General features: G+C 35.9%; 3 protein-coding genes across 5 annotated transcripts in view; 1 reads left to right on the top strand and 2 right to left on the bottom strand.

Annotated features, from left to right (window-relative positions):
- The window catches only part of RhoGAP71E (Rho GTPase activating protein at 71E), a 41,276-nt gene extending 24,978 nt beyond the window's left edge, over positions 1-16,298 (bottom strand). For 2 of the 3 annotated variants that reach the window (XM_073077227.1, XM_073077226.1), the window contains exons 1-5: positions 15,768-16,298; positions 15,525-15,697; positions 14,710-14,805; positions 7,193-7,284; positions 494-603 (exon numbers count right to left, since the gene is read on the bottom strand). In XM_073077227.1, coding sequence (XP_072933328.1) covers positions 494-603; positions 7,193-7,284; positions 14,710-14,805; positions 15,525-15,697; positions 15,768-15,935 — 639 coding nt within the window. In that variant the 5' untranslated portion in view covers positions 15,936-16,298. The remainder of the gene's footprint in view (positions 1-493; positions 604-7,192; positions 7,285-14,709; positions 14,806-15,524; positions 15,698-15,767) is intronic. The other variant, XM_073077228.1, reaches the window with a different exon arrangement.
- A 748-nt stretch (positions 16,299-17,046) lies between these two features.
- Positions 17,047-20,136, top strand: LOC140745389 (probable ATP-dependent RNA helicase DDX43). The gene has a single exon (XM_073077220.1). It carries the CDS (start codon positions 17,259-17,261, stop codon positions 19,245-19,247), a length of 1,989 nt encoding a protein of 662 aa, XP_072933321.1. The 5' UTR covers positions 17,047-17,258; the 3' UTR covers positions 19,248-20,136.
- A 1,174-nt stretch (positions 20,137-21,310) lies between these two features.
- Positions 21,311-26,693, bottom strand: LOC140745390 (succinate--CoA ligase [ADP/GDP-forming] subunit alpha, mitochondrial). Its single transcript, XM_073077221.1, has 6 exons — positions 26,538-26,693; positions 25,344-25,708; positions 23,659-23,853; positions 22,447-22,626; positions 21,765-21,987; positions 21,311-21,675 (listed from the first exon to the last, which is right to left on the bottom strand). The coding sequence occupies exons 1-5, from the start codon at positions 26,572-26,574 to the stop codon at positions 21,772-21,774; spliced, it is 993 nt and encodes a 330-aa protein (XP_072933322.1). The 5' UTR covers positions 26,575-26,693; the 3' UTR covers positions 21,311-21,675; positions 21,765-21,771.
- Positions 26,694-26,803: the final 110 nt, after the last annotated feature.

Raw genomic sequence — 26,803 nt, 5'->3', positions numbered from 1 at the left:
CCATTTGTACATCACGAAGTAATATGGAAACAGGAAAAGTGAAACATAGTAACTACTGTTTTAACGCCTCCCTTGGTAGAGTTTTGTCATAGGCACGGAGATTGCTATGTAGTTACCCAAAAACACCTTACATGAATATTCATTTACGTGTTTTCTTTTTCTCTAGTTTTCTTTCAAATATCTTTAAAGTAACTTTGTTTTAAAACTTATATTTCTCATAATATTCTTTAAGCTTTTACAAAATTTATTTACCGTTAATCCAAAACTATTTGTTCCAAAGTATCATACCTTTTGAGCTAAAAATTGAATTTCCTGTTAATCTATAAGTATAGTCCGCGCCAAACTGCTAGCCCGCTCTGAAGTTGTTGCGAGCAGGTGTAGTCATACAATTTGCTATGGCGACGCGATTCATTTCTATATTCAGAGCGGACTAGCAGTTTTACGTGAACTATAACAAACATATAACTAAATAAGTTTTTTGGTGTCAACTAACCTTGAATCTCTGAACATCCTCCATGGTGGCGGTCTTGCCATCAGACACGCAAGAGTGGAAGAACGAGGGCGCCACCGACACGCCCAGCGCCTCTGACGTCATACCCGTGCCTAAAAATAGTACCAAATGGGTCAGGTCAAGAGACACGTGACTACGCCATAAAATATAGCTCATATTAATATGCCCAGTGTTACTGTGGGTTAATATGGGTTTTATGGTTTCGACGAAAATTTATGATGACAATTACATACGAAGCCCTCTGAACAAGAGGCATAGTCTAGTGGTTTATATCGGGCTCTCATGTTGGGATCCTAGGGTTCAAGTGTCAATTATGCACCTCCGATGTTTCAAAATTATTTTCGAATTAGAAATAATTATCACAGTTAAAACGGTGAAAGGACACATAGTGAAGAAACGAACACATGCCTAAGATTTCAAAAAGAGAGTTAAAACGGTGAAAGGACACATAGTGAAGAAACGAACACATGCCTAAGAGTTCAAAAAGAGAGTTCTTCAAGATATGTCAAGTCTACGAATCCTACTTGGCCCTAATAGTGGCCTATGGTATAAACCTTTTTCATTGTGAAATACTTTTTATTCGAGGCTATATTTTAAATAAAATAAAACGTAGATAACATAAACAAAAATTTAAAAAGATTTCTAAATAAAAATCTAAATACATTCTAACAAAATATAAATATTTTCCGATAAACTTACAAAAAGTTCCCTACTTTATATGTATATAGATAAGTTGGTAGTTAATCTGATTAACCGCAATAAAGATGATTTACAACACGGAAAGTAATTAGTCCGCTTTTATTTATGACTTGTTAATAGCGAGCGATAATTGAAAGCTGACCGGTAATGATATCAAGAGTGAACACACACATAGACACGCACACATGCACACACACATACACAAACGCACACACGCACAGTTGCACACGTATACACACATACATAAACGCACGAAAACTTATAAATACAAACGTGATCAATACGCTAATATATGGAAACATATTCATGTGTGATTATAACATAATCGAATACAACAGTTACATGCGAATAACTCCTTGTTGTGAATTAATATAGCAATAATTATTCCAATTGACATAATTAGAAGCGCTAATAGCAACTTTGAGTGACAATACATTCCGAAGTTCTCTACCGGGAAATTAATTGGTATTGTAGCATGTTGCAAAAATATTTTATTGTTAACTGTTTACTGTTTGCTGTTTTCACTCAGTACGATGATGCTTATAGTACCTTTACGGAACCGAAATAAATATTTAATTTAAATTATTGGCATAAATATCTACTGTGTGCATATAAGTTACACTTATAGACGATAAATAACTGTCCATAAACAAAACATACACAAACAAATCATTTATCTATGACTATCTACGTATTGTTTACATCTGTGTGAAAATCTCGTGAAAATTGGTACAACCGTTATTTAGAATATCCAATACCGAAAAATAAGAAAATACCAGACAAATAGCATAATTATGAACTTAATTAAATTATAATTTCATGTGAAATAATTTCATGTGTATCTTCAGACGCTGTATTACAATTTACAATTACATCTATAGAATAGAATAATACGTCGCCAGCCATTCCGTTCAGTCATATATCCATATATGTGACAAAGGCGTAAATGTTAGCAGAAACAATAGACCACACAAATATAGCGTGCATGCTCTATAATTATGGGATTGTTCATATCAAATTTCGAGCGACATAAATGTTCCGACGCCCATTATAATGGGAGTGGAGGACTAATTAAAATATTGTGATTGGCAACGGACGTTCAACGAATCAATTAATCTAACTAACACATGTGGTGTCCATGTGTGTTTTATACGAGTGGTTCACGATTAGAGAACGCGATTAAGGAATCATTAACCCGATGCTATAAATTCAAATTTAAGTAATAGTCCATTATTGACTGCAAGCCTTTTTATGTGATACTGTGTACTGTTGGGACGGATCTCTGCCAACAAGAGGAGGAAACCAGAGCATACTCTTATGTCTTCATGCTTTTATGTATGGATTAATCGCCAATCTGTGTCGAGTCTGTATGAACCGCCTACAAGACTTAAATGCCAGTGTTGTACCAAGTCATGTGCTGCACTGGCCTTTTATGTTTGCACTATCCAAGACTTTTCTATAGAGACAATTATCCTAATGAATAAAGGTTGAAAATCTCTACAAGCTTTTAAACTCACCAACGTATTTCAAAGACTACCAAATTTCTTTTGTCGCCGACCGTATTGTATTATACCCGGCAAAGGCGCCCTCCTGAAGATTGTGTTCTTGACAGCTGCCCATCAGGCCAGCCACTAGCTACGACGCTAACTCTTTCTATCCAATGCTAAGAACTGACAGACTAACGTGCCCTCTGAAGTACGGAAGTCCATTCAAGTCCAAACTGCGGCTCAAAGTAGATCAGTTACGAATTACGAGTGGGGTTATGGCCGCTCATTATTACACGCTATAAAATAAAGCGCTAAGTAACTGAAATAGATTTGTTGGAAACACCGCAACATGATCCATGGAACAATTTCCTATTGCTATTTGCTCCTCTCTCAAAACTATTTCTATCTTATATCCTTTAGCCGCATTGTTTCAGTGATCTCTACAATCATTAATGAGAGTTTAGGTCTGTATTTATTTTAACGGATTGGCAATGATGGTTAGTGGCTACTACAGCCCTAAGACATCTGTAATCAACCCCAGATAAGACTATTACTCTTACCGGAGGTTGACCACACATGCATTGCTACCCCTGAGCTGAGAACGAAATTATACAGCCTCGGAAAAGTATGTCTCCGTATACACAACCGTATACACTTAACATAAGAAGGACAGCGTGAAAACAACTATGAAGAAAAATATTTACAGTTTTTTCTTTCAAGGTTTCTTTCCGTACTCGTGTTTTACTTAAAACTTAGTAATTGTACGGATCACTGCATGTCAATAATTAATTGATTCGCCGTGGGTACTTCCTCAAGTTTTTGCGGGTGCAACTTATCGAGTAATAGTCGTAAGAAACTGATTTGTTTGGTTTAATCAATTTCTTACGGCTGCAGTGGATTGACACCAAAATTTGAAGAGAAACCGAGTACGTACATAGCTGTTTGCATTGTTGTTTGCACATTTCATACCGATTTTTTTTCTTACTTCAGCTGTTTCACACTTTAGCTGTCATTACTATCGCTCCTACATTAGTACCAATGTCGCCCTTACACTTTTCAAACAAGAATACAACAGCGCTTAATACTGCTGTTATTAGATGACAATACTATTGGCGCCGTGGTGCCTCCAGCGTGGTAAACCACGGAGGATTTTTCCACACAGTCCATCCGCCTCAATTACCACCTATCATTAGATAGACTGCATTATATTTCGACTTTGCGCTGAGGATTTTTAATTCGTGCATGATTAAAAACTGCTCAGCGCAGTTCATTTCTACGATGCTGCATACAATATTACTTCGTTTCATATTCGCGCGAATAAATCTTCAGCGCACTCGAGCTACAGCACAAACAGTAATCCTACACGTCGGCGAGTATGTAGCGAGCAATTTGCCGTGTGGGAGCGTGTCAAGGGACCGTATTAATCTCGTTATTACACATCTATCCGTTCATTGTTCGAACGGATCGTCGCCCCATTTATCCCGGGGCTCGGCCCATCCCGCTACCGATTGGCACACAGCTGATTAACATCTTACATAACATGAAGCATGATATGCCTGGTGGTATGAAGTTTTGCCTTTCAATCGGGAGTTCCGAGTTCCGCAAAATTTTCACAATTGTGTAAATACGTATTATCTCTTGTTTTAACGGCGAATCAAAACATTGTGAGGAAACCCAACATGCCTGTAGGTTCTTAAAAGCAAAAGACATCAAAGGAGTGCGAGGTCTACCAATTCGCACTTGGTCAGATTACTCTGAGAGGAGACTAGCGCCTAATAGTGGAACAGTAATAGGTTGACGACGAAAATTTGTTTTTAGATCAAACGCCCGATTAACATATTGCGATAGGAACAAGAGAAAAATGAGTAACGTTCCATTAAAAATAAATTGCTCATTAATATTAAGCAGATGATAAATATACATAAATCTTTGCTGAACGTCCAAGGAAAACAGAAAATAACAAGCTACTCTTAATATCCCGCCTTTTATCTCTCTCAATATCCGCATTTTGTACATACGCCTATATTTTCGCAGCTTTCATGTTCTACTTAGCTCCCTTAGTTGAAAACCCCTTGATCCTCATCATTTTCTGCGAAATTGTATGCCTCTAACTACCCATTAAACTTTGCATTATCTGTCAGTTAGCATGAAGAGTTTTATCAAGAGATTCACCCAGAAACTCAATTATTGTGATAAAATGACACCAAGTTATATTCTCAACCTAGACGTCACATCCCAAACCATTAATGTTTCCGGTATAGGCGCGTACAAACCAACAGACAACACTCAAGGTCGATTTCTTTAATTTTAGTTGCAATTTGTGACGTGTTTTTACGTCTGACCTACTTTGTATTTCAAAAGTCAATGATAACGAGAATTAACATAAAGAAGACGAAGACATTGGCACTACTGAATTCTGAAGAAAAGATAACACTTCAATTTTATTTTGATTGGAGCGGCATCCTTTAGGATTTACGAAGCAAAAGTACTGTTTGGTTAACTAGAAGGAGCTTAACCTTCAGGAGTCTTCTGTAAACTTCTTCAGAAAGTACTCATGTCTTTTCGAGTTGATTACATCTAAATATATATAACTCAAAGGTGACTGACTGACATAGTGATCTATCAACGCACAGCCCAAACCACTGGACGGATCGGGCTGAAACTTGGCATGCAGGTAGATGTTATGACGTAGGCATCCGCTAAGAAAGGATTTTGATCAATTCTACCCCCAAGGGGATGAAATAGGGGATGAAAATATTACTTCGTAACGCGAGCGAAGCCGGGGGCAAAAGCTCGTATGACTATAAATTGATCATATGACGATGACCACTAACCATTATAAGATGAGCGTGCACATTGAAAATTTGCTCCTATATTGAAAAAAAAACACTAAGGATATTAATAATTACCATTTTTAAACAAAAACGAATAAGTTTGACCTATTAAACTCAACAGAAGCAGGACGCAGTTAACACTCAAGATTGTAGTTCCCTTTAATGTCTGCATCTACAAGAATTGCGACGCTTAAACAGTTAAGTGTTGGAAAATATGAAATAATCGTCGTGTAAATGCGACATGCATGACATTATACGGCGAAATTCATTTCTTCGGACATGTACTGGAATAAAAATATATCGAAATAGGAATTGTCACATTGTTTTTTCTTAATTTATGAGTAGGAATTTAATTCTTTCAATGTACCATACAAATGTAAGTGTGAGTTGTATAAAGTGTGATTGGTAGATAAATATTGCACATATAAGAGGCATTCAGACATAGTCCTTTAGCAACAGAGATAGCCAAACATCTTTACTTACGTTTTACTACTTCTAAAAATAGAACATGATTACTGAAAATGACGTATTTTCAAACAAATTGTATCGTAATGAAACTCGAAGTCCGAGAGGGCGATCCCCTCGAACAATGCGAATTACGAGAAGAGATTAAATAATCGCACGATACCCCGCCGGTTGCATCATTAAACGGATCGCGCAGGGTTGTGAACATTACGTTTCGTATATCTATTTTTATATAACCTATCTTTCATCTTTCCTTTAGATACTGTCATACTGCTCAGTACTGCTCTGTAGTACTCTCATTAAAAAATAAATTTACCACATGATTTAATACTTAATAATAATCCGTGAAGCCCGTGAAAATTGCATGTTACAGAATAAGCTATTAACAAATTTTCCAGTGAATATGTAATGAAAGATTATTATAGATGTATTACATCTAAACTAAGGAAAAGCCTAGTATTTAAATTTGTAAATTAAATAAAATTAAACAATAGTATTTTTGGGTAGTAAAAGTTATATTTTTCTATAATAATTATAATACGTAAACCCAAAATATATTATAGTTGACAACCCTAATCTAGCACGCCCCCGCGCGTTCGTGTAATTGGCGAAATTAGAGTAATTATTTTCGGCTCGACTGTACCATTTGACGGTATGACGTTAAAACACGTCCCATGATGAGTGTGATTGGAACCATTTATGGCATTTCTATGATGATCCGCGTCACGCAGTCAACATACCGATCTGTCACGCATAATTCCGGGTTCGATCTCCGCAATGTAAACGTCTAGTTGATGAGTTAAGGCTGTTCTCTTTCATGATCTAGTCGGGATACTGGGTTACTCATGATTGTAATTTAACAAATTTTAACGACACCTTACTCGTCTTAAATATGTACAATCAAATAAAGTATGGTTTTAATATGAAAAGACGCAGTTTACATTTTTTAAAGTGATTTTATTGAGTGTAATTATTTAATACAAAAATATATTTCTTTAGGAAGTTAATTCTGTTGTAGACAGCGTAGAAAAAGTATAAAGAAGAGGAGGAAAAACCACAGAATATTTTCCAAGATTTTTCAATGCGTTCAAAGAAAATAACACCCTCTGAATATCTCCTTTCTTTGACGCAAGCAGCCAATTTAATTAAATTGATAAATATAACGAGATAATGCGATGCAATTAAGTAACACTCACCTGCTTTGTCAGCATTGGAGGCCATGACACGAAACGTGCCGAAAAGTAGCACAAGCAGCTTCTGAGTGCAAACTGGTAGCGCCAGCAGTAATCTGCGAACAAATGTATAATTATTAATATTGATTAAGTATTTTTCTTTCACGCGGGCGTTATATATGTTGTAGCCGTAACTTTGAGAGCGTCCGTTAAAAGTGACGCATTCGCACGGAACCTCCGTACGACCTGGGACCTGCCGCGGATGTCCGCGACGTTCAACACGCGGTATGGCGGGCGCCCGCCGCGTGTAAACGCACCGTGCGCCACCCGCCACGCGTATATAAACCGTCGCAAACACTCGCGTCTTTACTAATATAATCTTCAGTATCTGAGCCTGATTAACCCTTAGGCTAATTAGGCTGCAGCCTAGGGCGCGAGGATCGGGGGGGGGCGCGCCAAAATTGTGTCTTCCACAATGTTCTAGATTAACATTGCGGAAGACATCACTGCATCTACCCTAAAAAAATCTACTAGACCGAGACTAAACACTAAAATTAAATGCGCTGTGAACTGAAAAAGCTTGGGAGTCCCTAATTTTATCGAACAATAAATTTTGAAATTTTAACTAAGCCAATACAAGTCATGCGGCCAAACATAACATGTATTTTGTTTTCTACTTGGAAGCGTGCAGTTACTTGTCATGATTTTGGTCGTATAATGCGTGAGGTCCTAGTTTCATGCTAGTAAACAAAGTCAAAACTAATATATTACTTTTGACGTCTATCGTAACAGTGGGGGGCTAGTAGATGTATTTTTCTAGACGCACTTAACCAATGAAAAGTTACATACCTACTTTTAACTGAAAAAAATAGGCAAAAGTAATTTCGATCAACTACACCAAAACTATTTTTGAATAACCTTTCAGTCAAAATAACGTTTGCAATTTTGTTCTACTATTGGCTGGTGCCGAGATTTGACTGCAACATATACATATATCATAGGCAATTTACGATGTTAATCAACGATGAGCATGAACGGAGTAAATGGGTGATCGCCAATGTCTAGCGCGCTTTTGTACTTCAGGGGGCAAGCTATCGACCCACTGGGTAAAGAGTGGATAGCAGTCGTCAAAACTTATACGGAGGCACCCAAAATTGTTTGTAAACCTCCGACACGAACCTAGACCTTCAAGACCACCAGAAATATTCGCCTTTGTGTAGCATGGTAGAGAGTGCTCCAAACCTCCCTAAATTATTGAGGAGCACAATGGGGGCAAATAGGGGACGTAAAAGAGTTGGAACTGGAACTGGAACTGGAGTTGGAAGTGACTGTCGTCTGTCACATTTCTAATGGTAAACAAGGGACATAGATAAATTGCATCACTCGGGGAGGTATTTGCCTCGTAGAGGAAAGAAGTAATGAGGATTTCCTCGGCTAAGAGGACATCCTCGAGATACGATTTCATTTGAAAAACAAAGTTTATTTAACCTTAATCCCCTATCCACTTATCTAACACTAACTTTGAAGAGTTGGAATTTAAAAGCTCCTACAGTGCGATGCGTGCTATATTATTAATAAACAATAACTAACATTTTCAATCAAATATAAAGCTTATTTATTATTATTTTATTCGACTATCGAGCTCGCAATACGAAATGTGAAAAAAATAATGAAATTTAATTTCATAGAGTAAGAAAAATTCGTCGAACCTTTGCCCACGTCTACCATGCATGGTTGAAATGACATTTCGGAACAATAAATTATCCTATAACACAACCTGTAATGTCTTTATCATTTAATAAATGTACCTTCAAAATCGGATCGACATTATTAAATACCCTTTGGGGACAAAACCCTACGAATGACCAGATAAGTTTAGAAATATTAAAAACTACTTTAAAATTAACACGCTGCTATTTTACAATATTGAAACTCAAAGATCAAGACTGTATAAAATTCATTGATATTTATTTATTTAATACAAACCGTTTTAATTAATGAAAATTAGTTTAGACCGCAAACGTTACCGTTCATTCACAAAAACATCAAATACCGAACAAAATTGTCTTCCGTGAGTAAATGACAAAATATATTCGTAACGAGGCAATAAAGCAGGAAAATGGAAACCTAAACACAACAAACAAAGGGTTATTGCTCTAATAACGCTATTAGGGCAAGCCCACACAAATAAATACCTATCTGTTTCACGCGATGGTGGGATTCTATACAGACTACGTCACGCGGTTCCATCTTGTTGAATATTCGCCTTTTTTATAATATAGGAGTAATAAAACGAACATGCAGTCCACCTGATGGTAAGTGGCTACTGCCGCCCATGGACATCCGTAATCAACTCCATCTAGGATTAGATTTTCCTACCTCAAGACGGCCAGAGATGCGTCGCTACTCCTAAGGACTAAGCTGGAACGCCTCGGAAAAGTGTGTCTCCCTTACCACATCCTTCAAACCAGAACACAGCAGTGCTTAACGCTGCGGTTATGAGGCAAAAATAGATGTGGTGATGGTGCCGCCGGAGTCGAACCACAAAGTGTTCTACCACCTTTAAATATATTTGTTATATGTTGTTCGCTATTTCTTCGGCATTATAAAGAAACCTTGGTAATACCGACAAAATAGAGAGAAAATAAACATTTAATTCATGTTCATCTAGACTGGGTTCCTAAAGGTTAAGCCCACGACGATGGTCATGTTTTGGTGGTAGTAGCAGTGGCCACTGGCCGGGCGGTTCGAGCTCCCACTCTTGCCGCCCGCAACCCCGGAAGCCCCCTTTTAGTCGCCTCTTACGACAGGCAGGGGATACCATAGCCCTATTCAGATCCCGGAACTACAGGGACAATACTTCTATTGAGCTGTCGTGACTATTTACGATTGCTTCTCAGATATAATAACACTTTTATTATTTATTTTTAAATTTTGTAGCAAAACCATAATTGTATTTAGGTAAAGGTTGACTTGACTCATTAATGTAGGATAATGATCGAATATAATAGCCACTTAATACTTTCTACTAAATTCAATTAACTTGAAATTGCGAAGTATGCGAAATAATATTTAAAAACTTATAACGAAAACTAAGATAATTACAAAGAGTTAATTGAATAAAATATTAGCCAAAACTTTGCTTGACCTTAATTTGAAATAAAAATCTGAAAAATAATGACGACAGATCTAATGAGAACGTATGCAAATAAATACCCTAGGCAGAATGCAAAATAACTTTCATTAATATACTTAAATAATAATTGGGACATACAAATCAACATTTATATACATAAAATATACGTACGTTTATAACAAAACACTGATAAAATCATAAAAAACAACAATTTACAGGCTGTGCTATAATTAGTATCCTAATTTAATTACATTTTCTGGATTAATGTAAACACTTCCTATACAAAACCACACCACAGTTCAACGTTGTGAGTCACGCAGAATAATCATCCAATAGGTATCATCGAAATGAATTACATCTACATACTTATTATAGTTAAAACAGTGATCAAATAGCGAATAATAAAAAAATATACATAGCCGTGGGATAATTGACAACCCGAATGAAATACAGAGATCGACAAAGTATTGTCGACTGTCGTAGTTGAAACCCTGGATAAGTATACCTCTTCAACCCAAAAAAAGTGTTCCATCAGAGATGTGCTAGTGTTCCATCAGAGATGTGCGAGGTACCTAGGTGGAGCGAGGATGCGTAGCGAGGCAGGGAAAAGGTGACACGGGTCTTCTCTCAGACAGTGGATACATTCTTACCTACTGCACTTTTTTATTGTTTAACCTAACGATTAAGCAGACGTGCTACCTGATGGAAAGTAGTGAATGCCGCCTATGGACATTTGCAACACCAGAGGAGTCGCCAATGCATCGCCGGCTTTGAAGGAGAGCTCTCTTTGCACCTTTTTTGAAGAGTCATGTCACTTTTAATAACTATTTAAAAGTCCCCTTTTTACTTACTCTTTCAACATACAAAAAAGTTATATAACCTTATGTAAACAAGAGTTTATGGTTTTATTTATACATGAAGCCACTGAAGCCAACAACATTCCGAATACATAACAAGTAAAAGACATGACGTTAATAACTGGGTAATCATGTAATATCGATGGAAGCATAATCCTTTCATATTTATAGAAGTGTACTGTAGAGCAAATATTAAATTAACCGCCATTTTCCAAGCTCTTATCGCACAAGACTTCATTCGGCTTCAAACTCATCTTGAGTAAGACTGAAACGGGAAAATTTTGACGGGACTGTTTACAGGAAGAGATTTAAAAGTAAAACAAAAAAAAATTGGGCTCTCACGTCGGGGGTCCGAGTCTAGAGTTCAAATGCCAGCACCTTTATTTATTTTTTATTTATGTGCGTATTAGAAATTAATTATCACATACTTTAACTGTGAAGGATATCATCGTGAAGATTCCTACGCGTATTAGAGATCTTAAAAAAGTTCTCAAAGGCAAGCTAAGTCTACTAAACCACACTTGTATATCGTGGTGAACGATGATCTAAAGTCTAAACCTTCTTATTCTGAAAGAAGACCCGTGTCCAGCAATGGAAGTAATAGATGGATCATGACGATGACATAAGACTATTTTTATCCAGATATCAAGAACCTCACATTATACTCGTAATAAGATTCAGGCAAGGCCGACAATATAATCTATCTGTCAACGCACGCCATATTCAAAACAATACGGCGATCTTATCTGTGCGATAAGTACGAGTGCATCGATACGTCGGCGTCGAATCAAAATTCAACTAAGGATCGTCTGTAAACAACTATTGTTTGTGGGCATAAGCGGCTACTTTGTGGAAGTGACGTCCACGATACCACCCATCGTGAACCTAAGGCATTATAATTGCATTATAATATCATGCATCGTTATAAGATAAGGTGCTGAATCTATTTTTTTCGCATCTGTACGAGACAATGATATCACTCGAAGAGGTCTAAAACAATCATATAGAAAAAATGTGAGCCGTCACGGGACGCCTGGCAGATGTGAAACATCGACATTATTTTGTAAAAGTAATATGCAGAAAAGAACATATTGTGATAGGAACTAAATATGTCATAATGATAAAATAAAATATTACGATTTTTTCCAGATAACGATGACTATTTATCGAATAAACATTTATTTTCAATTAATACAAAAATTTACGAATTTATTTCAAATCGTGACTACTTAATTCGTTTAATCAGTGGTCGATTGCGCATGGCGACGCGTCGTCACACCGTACACACTACTGCATATAGACTGTATATATATACGGAATGCGTCGCCACGCCAGAAATCGGTTTTACGTGCGGCTATAGATGTTTCACATCAAAAACATATCAAATTGTAATTTGACTTTTAACAGATTGAAGACATATTTGTTGTTATTTCTTGCAACTAACGACTTTAAAGTGATGATTACTGCCATATGAAATCATACGTGACGTGACATACCTGAAGTCGATTACATTTAAAATTAAAGTAATTATTTTGAAATATCTATTATCTATGAATGTTAGTCATATATGCGTGCCTGGGATTTGAACCTCGGACCCCTCGATCGAGAGGCCGAGTTTCTTAACCACTAGGCTATTACTGCTTTCGGATTTCCATATATCGAATTGATATTATCCACTTTTAAAATCAGTATTGGTACCTTTAAGTTTGAAATGAAATCTGTTTAATATCAGTATGTATCATATTCATATTACGTATTTCAACAGTACAATATTTTACACGCGCGAAAAAAATAGTAACTTTGATAAAACTTCCTCATTAGATAAGGCAGATGTAGGTACTCGTAATCTCATAGTTAATTTTTCTGTTATTACTTTTGATAGTGTAGAATACAATCATTTTACAACTTGAACTTAGTAACTTTCACGAAAGAGTTACTTAATATAGGGGAAGTATAGTTTGTGTTTCAGAAAGTACAATTTAATCAGATATTTCGCCTTTAAAAAGATCGATACCGGAAGCAATATTGATAGTAATCGCACTGTTCGTACGGATTTGACGATAACAATCAGTAAATCTTTCCTGTTTTATAAACAAACGTATCGGTGTAAAGAAAAAGTGTAACATAAAAGTTGTACCGTTAAAAGCCTTATTAACCCTTTTTTTTTGTTTACGAGGGGGAAACCTTCAAAAGGTACCCGACGACGTGGGAGCGACGCCGGGTTATGTGGGATTTTTACCGCACTAAAACCCCCCTGGTGGCCGTCCTCAACGCTTGTTGGAGAACTCCAGGATCTCCGAGGGAACACAACCGAAAAGCCTTATTAAGTAAATCAATGACGTTGGTGACTAACATTCATAGATAATAGATATTTCAAAAGAATTAATTAATTTTAAAATTAACACTACATAGACAACATTATTATCACTACGTATAATCATCGTCATCATTCATAATTATACACTTCATAATACATTATTATAAATCACAGTATCTATGTCCGTCTGTGCGTTAATGCACTTCTAACTCGAGATTCTCGAGAACCAAAATTCCGATTTATTTGATAATTTTATTAATATGGAGTTGACTTTTGTAGTGCAAGTCGGGTGACGGAGATGTATTAGCAATAATTACTTAGTCCCCGCAGGCGGAACCGCGGTCACGGCTAGTATAGCAAGTAGTGTATTAGTATTAAATCTGTTCTGGCATGGAAGCATAATACCAAAACTAAACTGCTTTCGGCGATAATAAAATTTTAAACGGAAGCAGGAATGGTAATTTCAACAAACATTAGGAAGATATGAGAGATGCTAATGAATGCAAATTAATCTATATGACGTAAGAATTAACACGCCACCTTGCGGCGTGGTAGCCGACACTTATAAAACTACATTGTTTGAGCACATTAACACCATTTTCTTTGTAATTATTGGTGTTTAAATCACAGGGTTAAAGTAACTTGACCATTTTTGTTACTAAAAATTAAAATCATGAAGTCATGTTGGATTTCCTCACATATTAAGTGTTAATAATATATAATATAAGTTTATAATTAACTTAATTTTGATAACTTTTCTAATAACTTTTGAGGACTAAGCTGAAACGCCTTGGAAATATATGTCTCCCTTACCACATCCTTCAAACCAGAACACAGCAGCATTTAACAGGGCTTGTATAAGGCAAAAATAACGATGTACATATATCTATTTGCATATATCAACAAAGATTTATTTGGATAACTTTGGATTGCCCAATGAATACCATAATCAACTCCAAATAGAGCAAGTGTTTTTTTACATCAATACTATTTTTTTTTATAATATAGTGAGAACTTGTTGGAATTACAAATATGTGCATATAATTACCTGTCTTAAGAAGTAAGAAGCAGATAGCCAGATCTCAAGTGGCAATTTCACTTAGAAGAGAGTGTGAGAGACATAAATTAAAGGATAATTTATAAAACATACTGTATAACAGAACAGCATCCTTTTTATATTTGAACATATTTAATTATAAGTATTTTAGTATTATAAGAAATTGAATTATACCTTCTTATTGCATCAACTTGTTGATCTGCGGGCAGCTCCACAGCAGCAAAGAGTTGCATCTCACCATCCCTGCCAAATACTCCTCCGGGAATTTTCCTAATAATAAAGTAAATTCAATTAAAAATATGGACAGCTATAAATATATGAACTTCATACAACTTATATAGGATGATATAAAACTAACTTTCAGATGTAAAACTATGAGGCCATGGGATCCACTTGAAATATTTGATATTTGAATAAATAAATAACATAATATGTAAACTATATAACTGAATATTATACAAATTGCTACACTTCAATATATTACTTATTTAAATTGTTATATAAAGAAATCATATAGAAATCTATGTGAATCTGATAGATATGTAATATAATCTTTATATGGCCAGCAGAGTATTCTGGCCTGAAACCTGTTTAGAGTACTCCTAGTTCAGCAATGAGACAGTGGATAGATAAAGAAATCAGAGCAGTTCATGCACTTCATAACCAAGTTCCAATAGGACAATGTTTACTTGAAATGACTTAGATATGTAGTAAGATGGAATACCTCATATAACTAAGTATGATATACCAAACTCTTTAAGTGCTGCCCCTTGTTTGAAGGGTTTCTGGCAAAACTACTGCTAAAACATATAAAAAAGGGGTTGGTGGTATAGTGGTGGTGCTGAGCTACAGAATATGCTACTAACATCAAAATAGTGTAATACGTGTGTTTAGATATGTATTTTACGTAAAAATTACTTTTACATAGATTTATACATTGTTAGATTAGTATCTCAGTCTATAAATATTATTGTTTGGGTGTTATTTACCTCAGAAACTTTTTTAATACACTTGCGATGGTGTACACAGAATAGTTGTCTACATTGACAAGTCTGCCGGTTTGCAGGAAGTGGATCAGTTTCTTCATGGCACCCTGATGTCCTGGCGCGCGGAAAACATCGCGCCGTAGCGGCGCCTCCTTGTTCAACTTTAGTATCAGCACCTAAACACCACAATGTCTCAATTATCACTTTTAATTAACCAAACACTAACTAACAAGAAGTAGTACTAACAAGTAACGGCCCCGGTATATCATCCTTACAAACTTCGTGTAAAGGGACACCAAACTTCACTTTTTCAAGCCTCCTCGGATAGGGTAACGAGTTTGGATGACCACAGGACGTAACCACATTGCTCAGGGTAGCCGCCCGACGATGCATCCGCCTGGCCCAGTTGCTCATTTTGCTCAAAAAACAACCCGCGCACCAAGATATTCACTTGAAACGAACAAAATGTTTTCTTTTCAACGAACCGCAATGGAGTCAAGCATTGTAATTTATACGACCGACCCTCAATTTACTCTTCGGAAGGGCAAAATTTTGGTGCGGGCCCGTCACGATGAAGACGAGACGTACATTTTTATTCGAACCACACCTTGATCATTTTTATTAAGAATTTTATTCATTAATTAACAAGACGAGACAATGCCTCGACTGACGACTCGTCGCTCAAATAAATGAACAATTTAATTTATGAATTCATCAATTCATGAATGTACTCGTTCCTCCAGTCCTCTTACTCTTTCTAATATTATAAAACTATTCTTTCTTTCTTTCTGCTGTCAAAGTCTAACTGACTTAAGGATATCGATGTTTATCATTGTTAAGCAGAAAACGTCGATGTTTTTACATCGATTTCAAGTCAAGAAAATGTCGGAACATTGATATGGCCATCAGGCGAGAATTAATTTATTGTACCAGATGTTGCAGACAAATGTTCATCTTCGTTCACCATATTAATTTCTCTAGATCACTCATCAACGCCTGGTAGAGTAAAACGTATAAAATAATAGCAACAAATTGTAAAATTGGAATATCAACATTATGTGCAAAGTTATAACATAATGTTTCAATGATTTAAGTTTTAGTGTTAACTAAGTCTATATAACATAAGTCTAATGTTTAACTATTGAATAAATAGTGTTAAGCTGTTAAGCCAATTTTGTTACAATAGTTCCATATTACCGAATAGCGATAATTTTGAATCAATGTCAACATCGATGTTTATCTAATTTCACATCCCTAGACTGCCTATAGACTATATATAGTTCATTGAAAGGTGTTAAATGAAGGTGGCAGTAGTATATCAAATATAAAAGAAGCGCCAAGAATATTTATGAAATTAATTTTGTTATAGATAAATAGTTAAAGTTCTATATACTGCAGTTTTATAAACTAGTCTAGTCTAGAATAATTAATTTAAGTTGAGACTGGTCCTGTTTGAAGAGTATCTGGTTGCTGTATATGTATTGATATGGCAACACTATAGATCTTTATTCTATAATCAAAACCACAGACTAAATTGATCAAAACTATTAAAAGTCAGCAGCCGCACCAGCCGGCGTGTTTATTTTGCCATTGTTGAATTTGTCGATAACATTTCGCAGAAAGCCGATATCTGATTTACAAGTTGAATTCAAAGAGAAAAGACTAAAATACTATATTTCGGTATATAAAAGCCAATAGTTCGTAAAATCAAGTTAAAGATCTCATTTTTTTTCAAAAATGGCAGACTGTGATGACGACTGGCAAGAGAGCGAGCCGGTAAATGTCGTTCAACCGCAAAGACCTGCAACTCGTGCAACTACGACGAGTAAAATTTACCGCCCAAGTACTGGCAGAGGAAACTCGAGAGGTGGAGCGAGAGGACAACATAATGACTCGAACTGGAGATCGCGCGGCGGAGGAAACGGCGATAGCCGGCGTAATAATCCTGTTCAAGAAAACGGAAATAAAAAAGTTATGCAGATTTCGTCGCAAATGGTTGGCCGAGTCATAGGAAAGGGAGGATCTAAAATACGAGATCTTGAACATGATTCAGAGGCTAAAATCAAAATTGGCGATTCTAGTGGTGCCGAAACAGAGTTAACACTTTTCGGAACCGATGAGGCAATATCTAAGGTTGAGAGCATGATAAACGAATTGACGCAAGATCGCAGACCTGCATCTAGGGCGCCGCTCAACACCAGCACTGAAAGCGGCGGTTCAGCTAATTTCTTTAAACAAACAAGTGATGGCGTCGAAGTTGTGGACTGGAGTAAGCTTAACGCATTTCACGACGAACAACAACAAGATAGGTACAATAAGTTGCCACCTATCATAAAAGATTTCTATAAGGAAGATCCTAAAATAAAAGCAATGAGCGTTGATGAGGTGTGGCGTTGGCGTAAAACCAATAATGATATACAAGTGAAAAGAACATTTGATGACAAACCTGGTCTAAAGCCTATACCAAATCCAGTGTTGACATTTGAACAAGCATTTCAAGACTATCCTGAAATTCTGGATGAGATATATAAGCAGGAATTTACACAGCCATCCCCTATTCAAAGCCAGGCATGGCCGATTCTTCTGAGCGGTGAAGACATGATTGGCATCGCTCAAACTGGAACAGGTAAAACTTTGGCATTCCTTTTACCAGCTCTTATACATATTGAGGGGCAGACAATACCACGTGAGGAGCGGGATGGACCAACAGTCCTCATATTAGCGCCAACCAGGGAACTTGCCTTGCAGATTGACAAGGAAGTGTCTAAGTACCAGTACAAAGGCATAAAATCTGTTTGTCTGTATGGAGGTGGGGATCGAAAGATGCAAATCAAAGTTGTGTCCAAGGGTGTTGATATTGTTATTGCAACTCCAGGGAGATTGAACGATCTGGTGTTGGCAGGACATGTCAATGTAATCAATTTCTCTTACATTGTCTTGGATGAAGCTGACAGAATGCTGGATATGGGTTTTGAGCCACAAATCAGGAAATCGTTATTTGATGTTAGACCTGATAGACAAACGGTAATGACATCAGCTACATGGCCATCGGGTGTGCGACGCCTTGCTGAGACTTACATGAAGGACCCTATCCAAGTCAATGTTGGATCACTGGACCTCGCCGCCGTCCATACAGTTACTCAAAAGATACAATTTGTTGAAGAAAACGAGAAGGAAGCTGCCCTGTTCGAGTTTTTGATGAACATGGAGCCTACTGATAAAGTCATAATTTTCTGTGGAAAGAAAGCTACTGCTACACACATAACAACTGAACTCTGCTTAAAAGGTATTGAATGTCAGTCGTTACATGGAGATCGAGACCAAATTGACCGTGAGGCTGCATTGGAGGAAATGGTTGATGGCACTGTTAATATTCTCGTAGCCACAGATGTTGCCTCCAGAGGCATTGACATTAAGGATCTCACTCATGTCGTCAATTTTGACTTCCCTCGCCATATTGAGGAGTATGTGCATCGTGTCGGCAGAACCGGCAGAGCTGGAAAGACTGGGATAGCCCTCTCCTTCATTGCCAGAAATGATTGGGCACATGCAGCTGAGCTTATTAAAATTTTGGAGGAGGCAAATCAGGAAGTACCTCATGAGTTGGACCAAATGGCGGAACGTTTTGAAGCCATGAAGATACGCAGGGAAAGGTCTGATCGTGGTGGTGGCGGTGGTTTCCGTGGACGCGGGCGTGGTCGTGGAAGAGGCAGGGATAGGTGGTAACTTCAGATTAATCTGTATAATACCACTGTTTCGGTTTTCTCGATAGTTTCAACTTTTATGTCGTATGTCATATGTGTAAGGTTAGAAGATGTTTAATCCACCTTTAGTTAATACTTATATTTGGCACTATTGGATTTTTTGCCTTATTGTATAATTTATCTTATAATATTAGCATTAAGGTCTCCACCTACTGCAGCATCTAATGATAAAGGGTCAAAAATAGATAAGGAAGAAATTTTCAAGTGGTCAGTTAATTGAACTGATAAGATTTTGCATGTCAATAATAAAACACAGTTATGGTCTAAATATACTGGACACATAGTGGGTAGAGCCCTTAGTGCTATAACACTTGCCGCACCATGACCCCACCAGATTTTTTTAGTGTATTTGTGAGATCTGATTTCTGTATGCATTGCATTCTTACAAAGAGTGCAGTTTTTAAGACTGTAATGCATAGATTTCTATGCAAGCTGTATGGTAGCAACTATCATATAAATCTGAAGGTAGCATTTAGGAGCACATGAGTAAAGCATATGCAAGATGGGAGTTTGCTTAGAGCCTAATAAAGCAGATAAGTCTCGAAGTGAATAAAAACTAAACATCATTATGAAAAGTTTAGGTTAGCAATAACCATGAAATCTATCATGTCATTCCTGCATCTCATGTTGAACTTCAATATGATGTACTGCGGGCGTTATCTTCCATTTTCTTTAGTTGGCGCAATACACAGTGCTCATGTGCCCGCAAATGCTAGTATAGAGCTTTTGATATAAGGTTTTGACATGTGGTACCTGCTAAATGCTAGTATTATTAGAATTGTTAAGACCATATACCTATATTTATTTGTGTTATTTTAGTTCTTCGATAATATTAAATATTTATTGTCGTCTATATCTATTTGATCTAAAAATTGTAGAAGTGTAGTGACCGTGGTGATTTAGTTTTCATTGGTAAAAAAGTAAATAACCTAAGCTAACCTATCCTAATGATACTAAATTATTGTAGTAGGTTATGCTGGTTTTGAATTAACCAATAGTTCCATCATCATCTATTCATTCCTAGCCTGAGACTTCTAAGTCCTATCAAAATACTCGTCACTTTGGACGACACCTCATGAATAGGCCCTAAAATGCAAAATACAATTAACAAACCTCTTTCTACCTGTAAAGGTCTTAACTGAAAGGAGTACACAGTGTGGAGTGCCGAAGAATAAACTTTTCTATCGTCAATTTTTCTCAAATTTTGTCACAAAAATAATTTGAAAACGTACCCAATATTAAGACCCTTACAGGATGAACTGGTTAATTTAATTGCATTACTTATGAAACTGTTATTTTTAGTTTTTTTTTACAGTTAATTTGTATGTCAAAATTCCATTTGTAGACTGTTGCTGAATGAAAAATAAAGTTATTTTAGCTGGACTAAATTAAGTGTGTTAGATTATTTTAATAGGGTTAGTTCTTACTTTGATTAGTTGTACATTCCAATAGAATTGGATTTTCTTCTAAGGTCACTTAAAATTTGTTGTTTATGTATTTTTGTTATTTTTACATTTTTAATGTTTAGGCTGTGGTTTCAAAAAAGATATGTAGATTTGTTACAAATCATATGTAGATTTGTTTAAGTGTTTCTAAAAATAAACCTTGAGATATATATAATAATTAAAAAAAGTTCTCATACAGCCCAATTACATTAACGGATAGTTATTGTTTTAAATCTTTTGTGTTTTCAGTGACAAAGAAATATCGATTGGCATCTACATTGCTTACAGCATCTTCCCTAGGTATTATATAAAGCGAATCTTAGTAGTAGAGACCATTCTCGATGTGAGCTTTTTAGGGAAGGACTGCATTTAAAAAAAAAATGTGTGACTAACAAACAAGTGTACTAAGGTAGATCTTTTTGTGTGTTTTCAAGTAGTTATTACTTAAGTTTATATATAAGTTCTCAATTTGTTCACTGACTATCGTTGATAACAAAAACTGTAACTTCGAAAATAAATTTTGATTTACAGTTTATGATTCTTTTAATTATTATCTACCCCCAAATAAAATTGATACAAATTTTCTGAGGTAATAAGCATATATTTCGTTTACATATTTATTTTAACCATACAACACCAAGAAGCATAGCCAGAAAACAATCCAAAATTAGAAAATGTACATTGTATAACTTATCTTAGCAAATGGAAAGTTGGACTATGTCTTTACTTACTAACAATGTTATTAGCATATTAGTTACACAAACACAATGACATGCTTAATACTACACCGGAGTGCAAAGCTAAAGATTTCGTGCTAGTTTCACGACATTGAGATTTATTCAAAAATTTCGAGATGGTCGTATTCGTTGTGTAACTGTATTGAGAACGGAACTCGTCATCAGTGTCACAAATCTCCTCTAAATCATCCCTCATCAAATTCGAGGACTGAAACAACAATGAGAAATAAATAACATCGGTATAATTACTAAGGTCTATACAAAGTAAAGGTGACAGTGGTATAATCTGTTCTTTACATTTTGCTTAAACGATCTCCAATCTCTTCATCTCTTTCAGAAGTTCGACGCCCATCTTGGCGGGCGATCGGGTAACGATTACGTTGGCCTTTTCGAGAGCTTTGATTTTGTCCATGGCGCCACCTTTACCACCGGAAATGATGGCTCCAGCGTGACCCATCCTCCTGCCGGGCGGGGCAGTCAATCCGGCGATAAACGAAACCACTGGCTTCGCTTTTTGACCCTGTAATCATTAAAAAATAATTAGTACAAGTAAAGAAACTGATAAGAAGTCATACAAAATGCATCTATGATTTTCTGAAATGTGCAGGTAAGTCGAAAAACTACTATCGGTGAAGAATAAAAGTATAATACATAATGCAAAAGATAGATAGAGATAAATGTCATATTAATTAATGTATTACATTCTAAATGATTGATATTAAGGCGATATTTAAACATACTCATTCACAATCAAAATGACACTAATGACAAAAACAAGGTATTCATGATCAACTAATATTTGAGATAAGATATACAAACAAAACCTCTGTGGGCAGTGACAGTCCTTTACCTTGCTCTGTTGAGGACAAAAATAAAATAATAACTTAGATAAATGTTTCAACAGCAAAATAATATATATAGCATTACCATAACAATAAAAATATTTGTGAAATCAAGAATCATTCCAGTTTAAACTTACTGTGTTGTATTGAGTGAGGTATTCTGATGCCAATTCCTCAGCATTGCCTCCAATCTCACCAATAAGAATGATTCCCTTAGTATTAGCGTCTTTTAAGAACACTTCCAGACAATCAATGAAATCTGTGCCATTGAATGGATCACCACCGATACCGACGCAAAGTGTTTGTCCCAGACCCGCCTGAAAAAATGTATAAAGGTAAATTACAATCTCCCTAAATAATACCTTGCATCTTGTTACTATTGTTGTCTCTGAGTCATTAGACGCCCTTGTCTGAAAGGGCTTCAGACGAGGGCATCCAATGACCCAGGGGACAGTTGATGTATGGAGCAGTGGTGCTTGCAGTGCACTTCTTGGCAACGCCAAACGTTAAAAACCGAATATGTAAAACGTTTATTGAATCCTCAGGGGGAGAGAGAACCCTCGTGGCCACGACTCCTTGCTTTTGAATCTACAATTTATTTGGAACTACAAAATAAGGTGAAGTATTTATAAAAATGTAACGACGTTAATACGATCGTACGTAATTACGACGTTAGAGTGAGATAGGTAGCACAACTATTTCATACTATGATTACTATTTTAGATTCGGACATCGCACAAAGGTATTTATAGTAGTAATACTTTGTAAAGCATGCGCCATTCTATTCATTCGTAATACAAAGTATTCATTATATACACGAAATGTTAAATGAATGTATTCTTCTACTCAAATTTTGTAACTAGATAATGCATAGGAAGCATAATATTAGTTAGACCTTGCATTAAGATTGCAAAATGCTTAAAAAAATATTATTAAATCAAAATATTGCTTATACCAAGGGTTCAACTACTTTTATTATAATTGTATGTTAATTTTTTTATTGAATATTTTCTTATTTTTTTTATATAATATGGAAGTAGCAGACAAGCATTTAGTCCACTTGATGGTAAGGGGCTACTGCCGCCCACGGACATCTGTAATCAACCCTAGATAGGTTTAGATATTCCTACCTGAGGTCGGCCATACATGCGCCGTTACCCCTGAGGACTAAGATGGAACGCCTCGGAAAAGTATGTCTCCCTTACCATGCTTAACACTGCTGTTATGAGGCAGAAATAGGTGTTGCGGTGGTGCTACCGGAGTCAAACCACAAAACGTTTTACTGCCTTCAGTTTTACCATATTAATAAGATTTAAAAAAAATATTTATTCAATTGTTTAATAAATTACCATGGTGGTTTGATGGCAAGCTTCGTAAGTCAGTGTGCCCGACCGGGAGACGACGCCAATGCAACCCGCTTTATGGACAGCGGCAGGCATGATGCCGATCTTGCACTTCTCTGGGGCAATGATTCCGGGGCAGTTAGGTCCTACCAACCTCGACTTGTTCTGACGCAGCAGAGCGTGCTTAACTCGGACCATGTCCTAGAAATAGAAACCATTGAAACAAGTTAATATAGGGTAATTTACAATAATGTTAATGTAATGTATAATATGTCTATTAGAGATCCTAATTATCCTATTTTATTAGTAACAAAAAATATTTGCAAAGTAAATTAAGACTGAAATATGATTGAAACTTTATTTCAAAAGTTAAGCAACTTATTTATTTAATGAATGTAATACATGTGTACCCGAGACTATATTTCTAATGGATATCTGATCATATTGTTAATGAACAGGATATATGTTCATTACCTAATAAAATAGGAGTATTATTTGAAATCTTGTGATAAATCACACATGTAAGTAGTGTATGTTGGAAGACTATATACAAAGTGTCTTACTTGTCTTCACTTGACTTTGAGTACATTTCCTATTCTACAAACTTACTTGAGTCTCTGCTGTAATTCACTGACCCACATAAATCTTGTCTACACATCACTTTTCATTAGATAGATTGTCTAGTGTGTTGTTAATCTTATTTAAGAGTCCACATCGGCAAGTAATACATTACTGCTATACAGGGTTACTGATAATTCGATACATTCCCTTCGAGGGGTAAAAGTAGAGCTCATTTGCAATAAGTTTTGTCATTAAGTACCCTAGCCGATAGTGATTTGTTTTTGAGATATTCAAGTTTTTGTGTTTTTATTTCTAAGTACCGATTTCAGGCAAAAAATAAAATGCTCCTAAGTGAATGTCCTATTTTGATCCTATTTTTGTGCATAATCTTATACCTAACATCGCAACACTTTCTAAAAATAACAATACGCTGTAGTAGTACCCTTAAACTTTACGTTATGGAGGTCAATTTGCTAGAGTTCAAGTTGCTTTAAATTATGATGAAGTAAGTAGTTGTTTCTAGCTAATAACTTTTTTATTAAAAAAATACCGTAATATTTCGTAGCACTTTGGTAATCATTTGTACAATACATTCCATACATCTTTTTTATCCTAATTCACTCTGAAGTGGAAATAATACGGGTGTTTTTATTGAACTCTAGCAAATTGACCTCCATAACGTAAAGTTTAAGGGTACTACTACAGCGTATTGTTATTTTTAGGAAGTGTTGCGATGTTAGGTATAAGATTATGCACAAAAATAGGATCAAAATGGTACATTCACTTAGGAGCATTTTATTTTTTGCCTGAAATCGGTACTTAGAAATAAAAACACAAAAACTTGAATATCTCAAAAACAAATCACTATCGGCTAGGGTACTTTATGACAAAACCTATTGCAAATGAGCTCTACTTTTACCCCTCGAAGGGAATGTATCGAATTATCAGTAACCCTGTATATATTTTAAGGCTTCAATTAAACAAAGCCTTATAGGTATAAGTCATCAAAACAATTGTTAATATATTGGCATATGGCTGAATGTTAATTACTTTAAATTATGATCAATACAAAAATGAAGTAGATCTACAATTGTCATATATGATAACACCAATAAGACAGACCAACTTACATGTTGAGGGACACCTTCCGTGATGCACACAATAAGTGGCACCTCTGCTTCAATGGCCTCCAGTATCGCTGCAGCAGCCCCTGGTGGAGGGACATAAATCACCGAGGCTTCAGCTCCAGTCTTCTCCTTTGCTTCCCTCACTGTCCCAAACACAGGTCTGCCGAGATGTTCAGTGCCAGCCTTCTTGGGTGACACTCCACCAACAACTTTAGTGCCATAGTCAATGGCTTGCTGGCTGTGGAAGGTTCCTTGCTTGCCAGTGAATCCCTGCACAATGACCTTAGTTTCACTCGTCAGGACTAAGTTTTTCCTTGTTTCAGCATAGGGAGTGCTTGACGAAAATCTGACATTGCCAAACTTCAGCCCTGGAAAAAAGCATTAGTCATTTTCTTAAATGTGCAAATGATAGATTCTGCAGCTGATGAAATGCTTCTCTAAAATGTTACATACATTGTAGTTTTATACATAAGTTTTTTAAGTTGTCACATCAAAAGACTGTAAAATAAGATTAGTAATTTAAATAAAAAAATTAAATTACTAATCTTATTTTACTGTACTGTTATTTTACGCATTGTCTGATAAATAAATTGTAAGTACAAAAACAATCTGTCATGATTTTAAGTATGTGCTTAAGATTTTAAATGTCTCATGAAATAAAACTGAGAGACAATGATAATACTGACGTCATACAAATCAGTACTATCACCAAACAACCAAAACATGAAAGATGGCTGATAAGAAATTTAAAGTAGCCACTTAATTGAACAAAGTCCATCTGAGTAATCAATAAAATACGGGAGTGGTCGTTATGTAGTACATATTCCCGAATTTCGCGACATATTACCAAACACAGGTAGTTATCCAATCTCATTACAAGTCATATTACAACTAGTGATAATATATTTTTAGTTGAAGGTCTTGGCTACACAGGGTTAATGAATACGACATTGGTCGACAATTCTGAATGGATTGAATTAGAAAGTACCTAAAACTAGTTAACTCGTGATGCTATAATCACGATATATTTACTTAATAAACTCTCGGACCTCGATCGATCCGAAGGTTATCCTCGACGCTATAAAAAAAGGACAAAAACCGAACAGGTTGAGAAGTTCGATGTTTTAGCGATTTTAATCAGTTTTGTACACGAAATCATTGTTGTGGCGACTTAGATATTTTTAAATACATAATTACCTTTACATCTAGCGAGAATTCGTACTGGAACAGCCATTGTATAACTAGAAGGGAAATTTATAAAGAATTTTGTGACACTGACAAACCACCAGCCATTACGTAATGAAAGATGGAGTGACAGTTGATATCACAGTGACACATTTCTATTATTATAAATTAGATTAGCAGCTCCAAATAATACATAATCATGCCAAACTATAAACAAAATTATTTTTAATTATCGTTATTCATACTATATGACCATTTTATAAACATAAAAATAGTTA

The sequence above is a fragment of the Epargyreus clarus genome, unplaced genomic scaffold (assembly GCF_041222505.1).
Source record: "Epargyreus clarus isolate Ecla_fem2 unplaced genomic scaffold, WU_Ecla_fem_2.2 ptg000010l, whole genome shotgun sequence".
NCBI classification, from domain to species: domain Eukaryota; kingdom Metazoa; phylum Arthropoda; class Insecta; order Lepidoptera; family Hesperiidae; genus Epargyreus; species Epargyreus clarus.
This window is presented reverse-complemented; position numbering and strand designations above follow the sequence as displayed.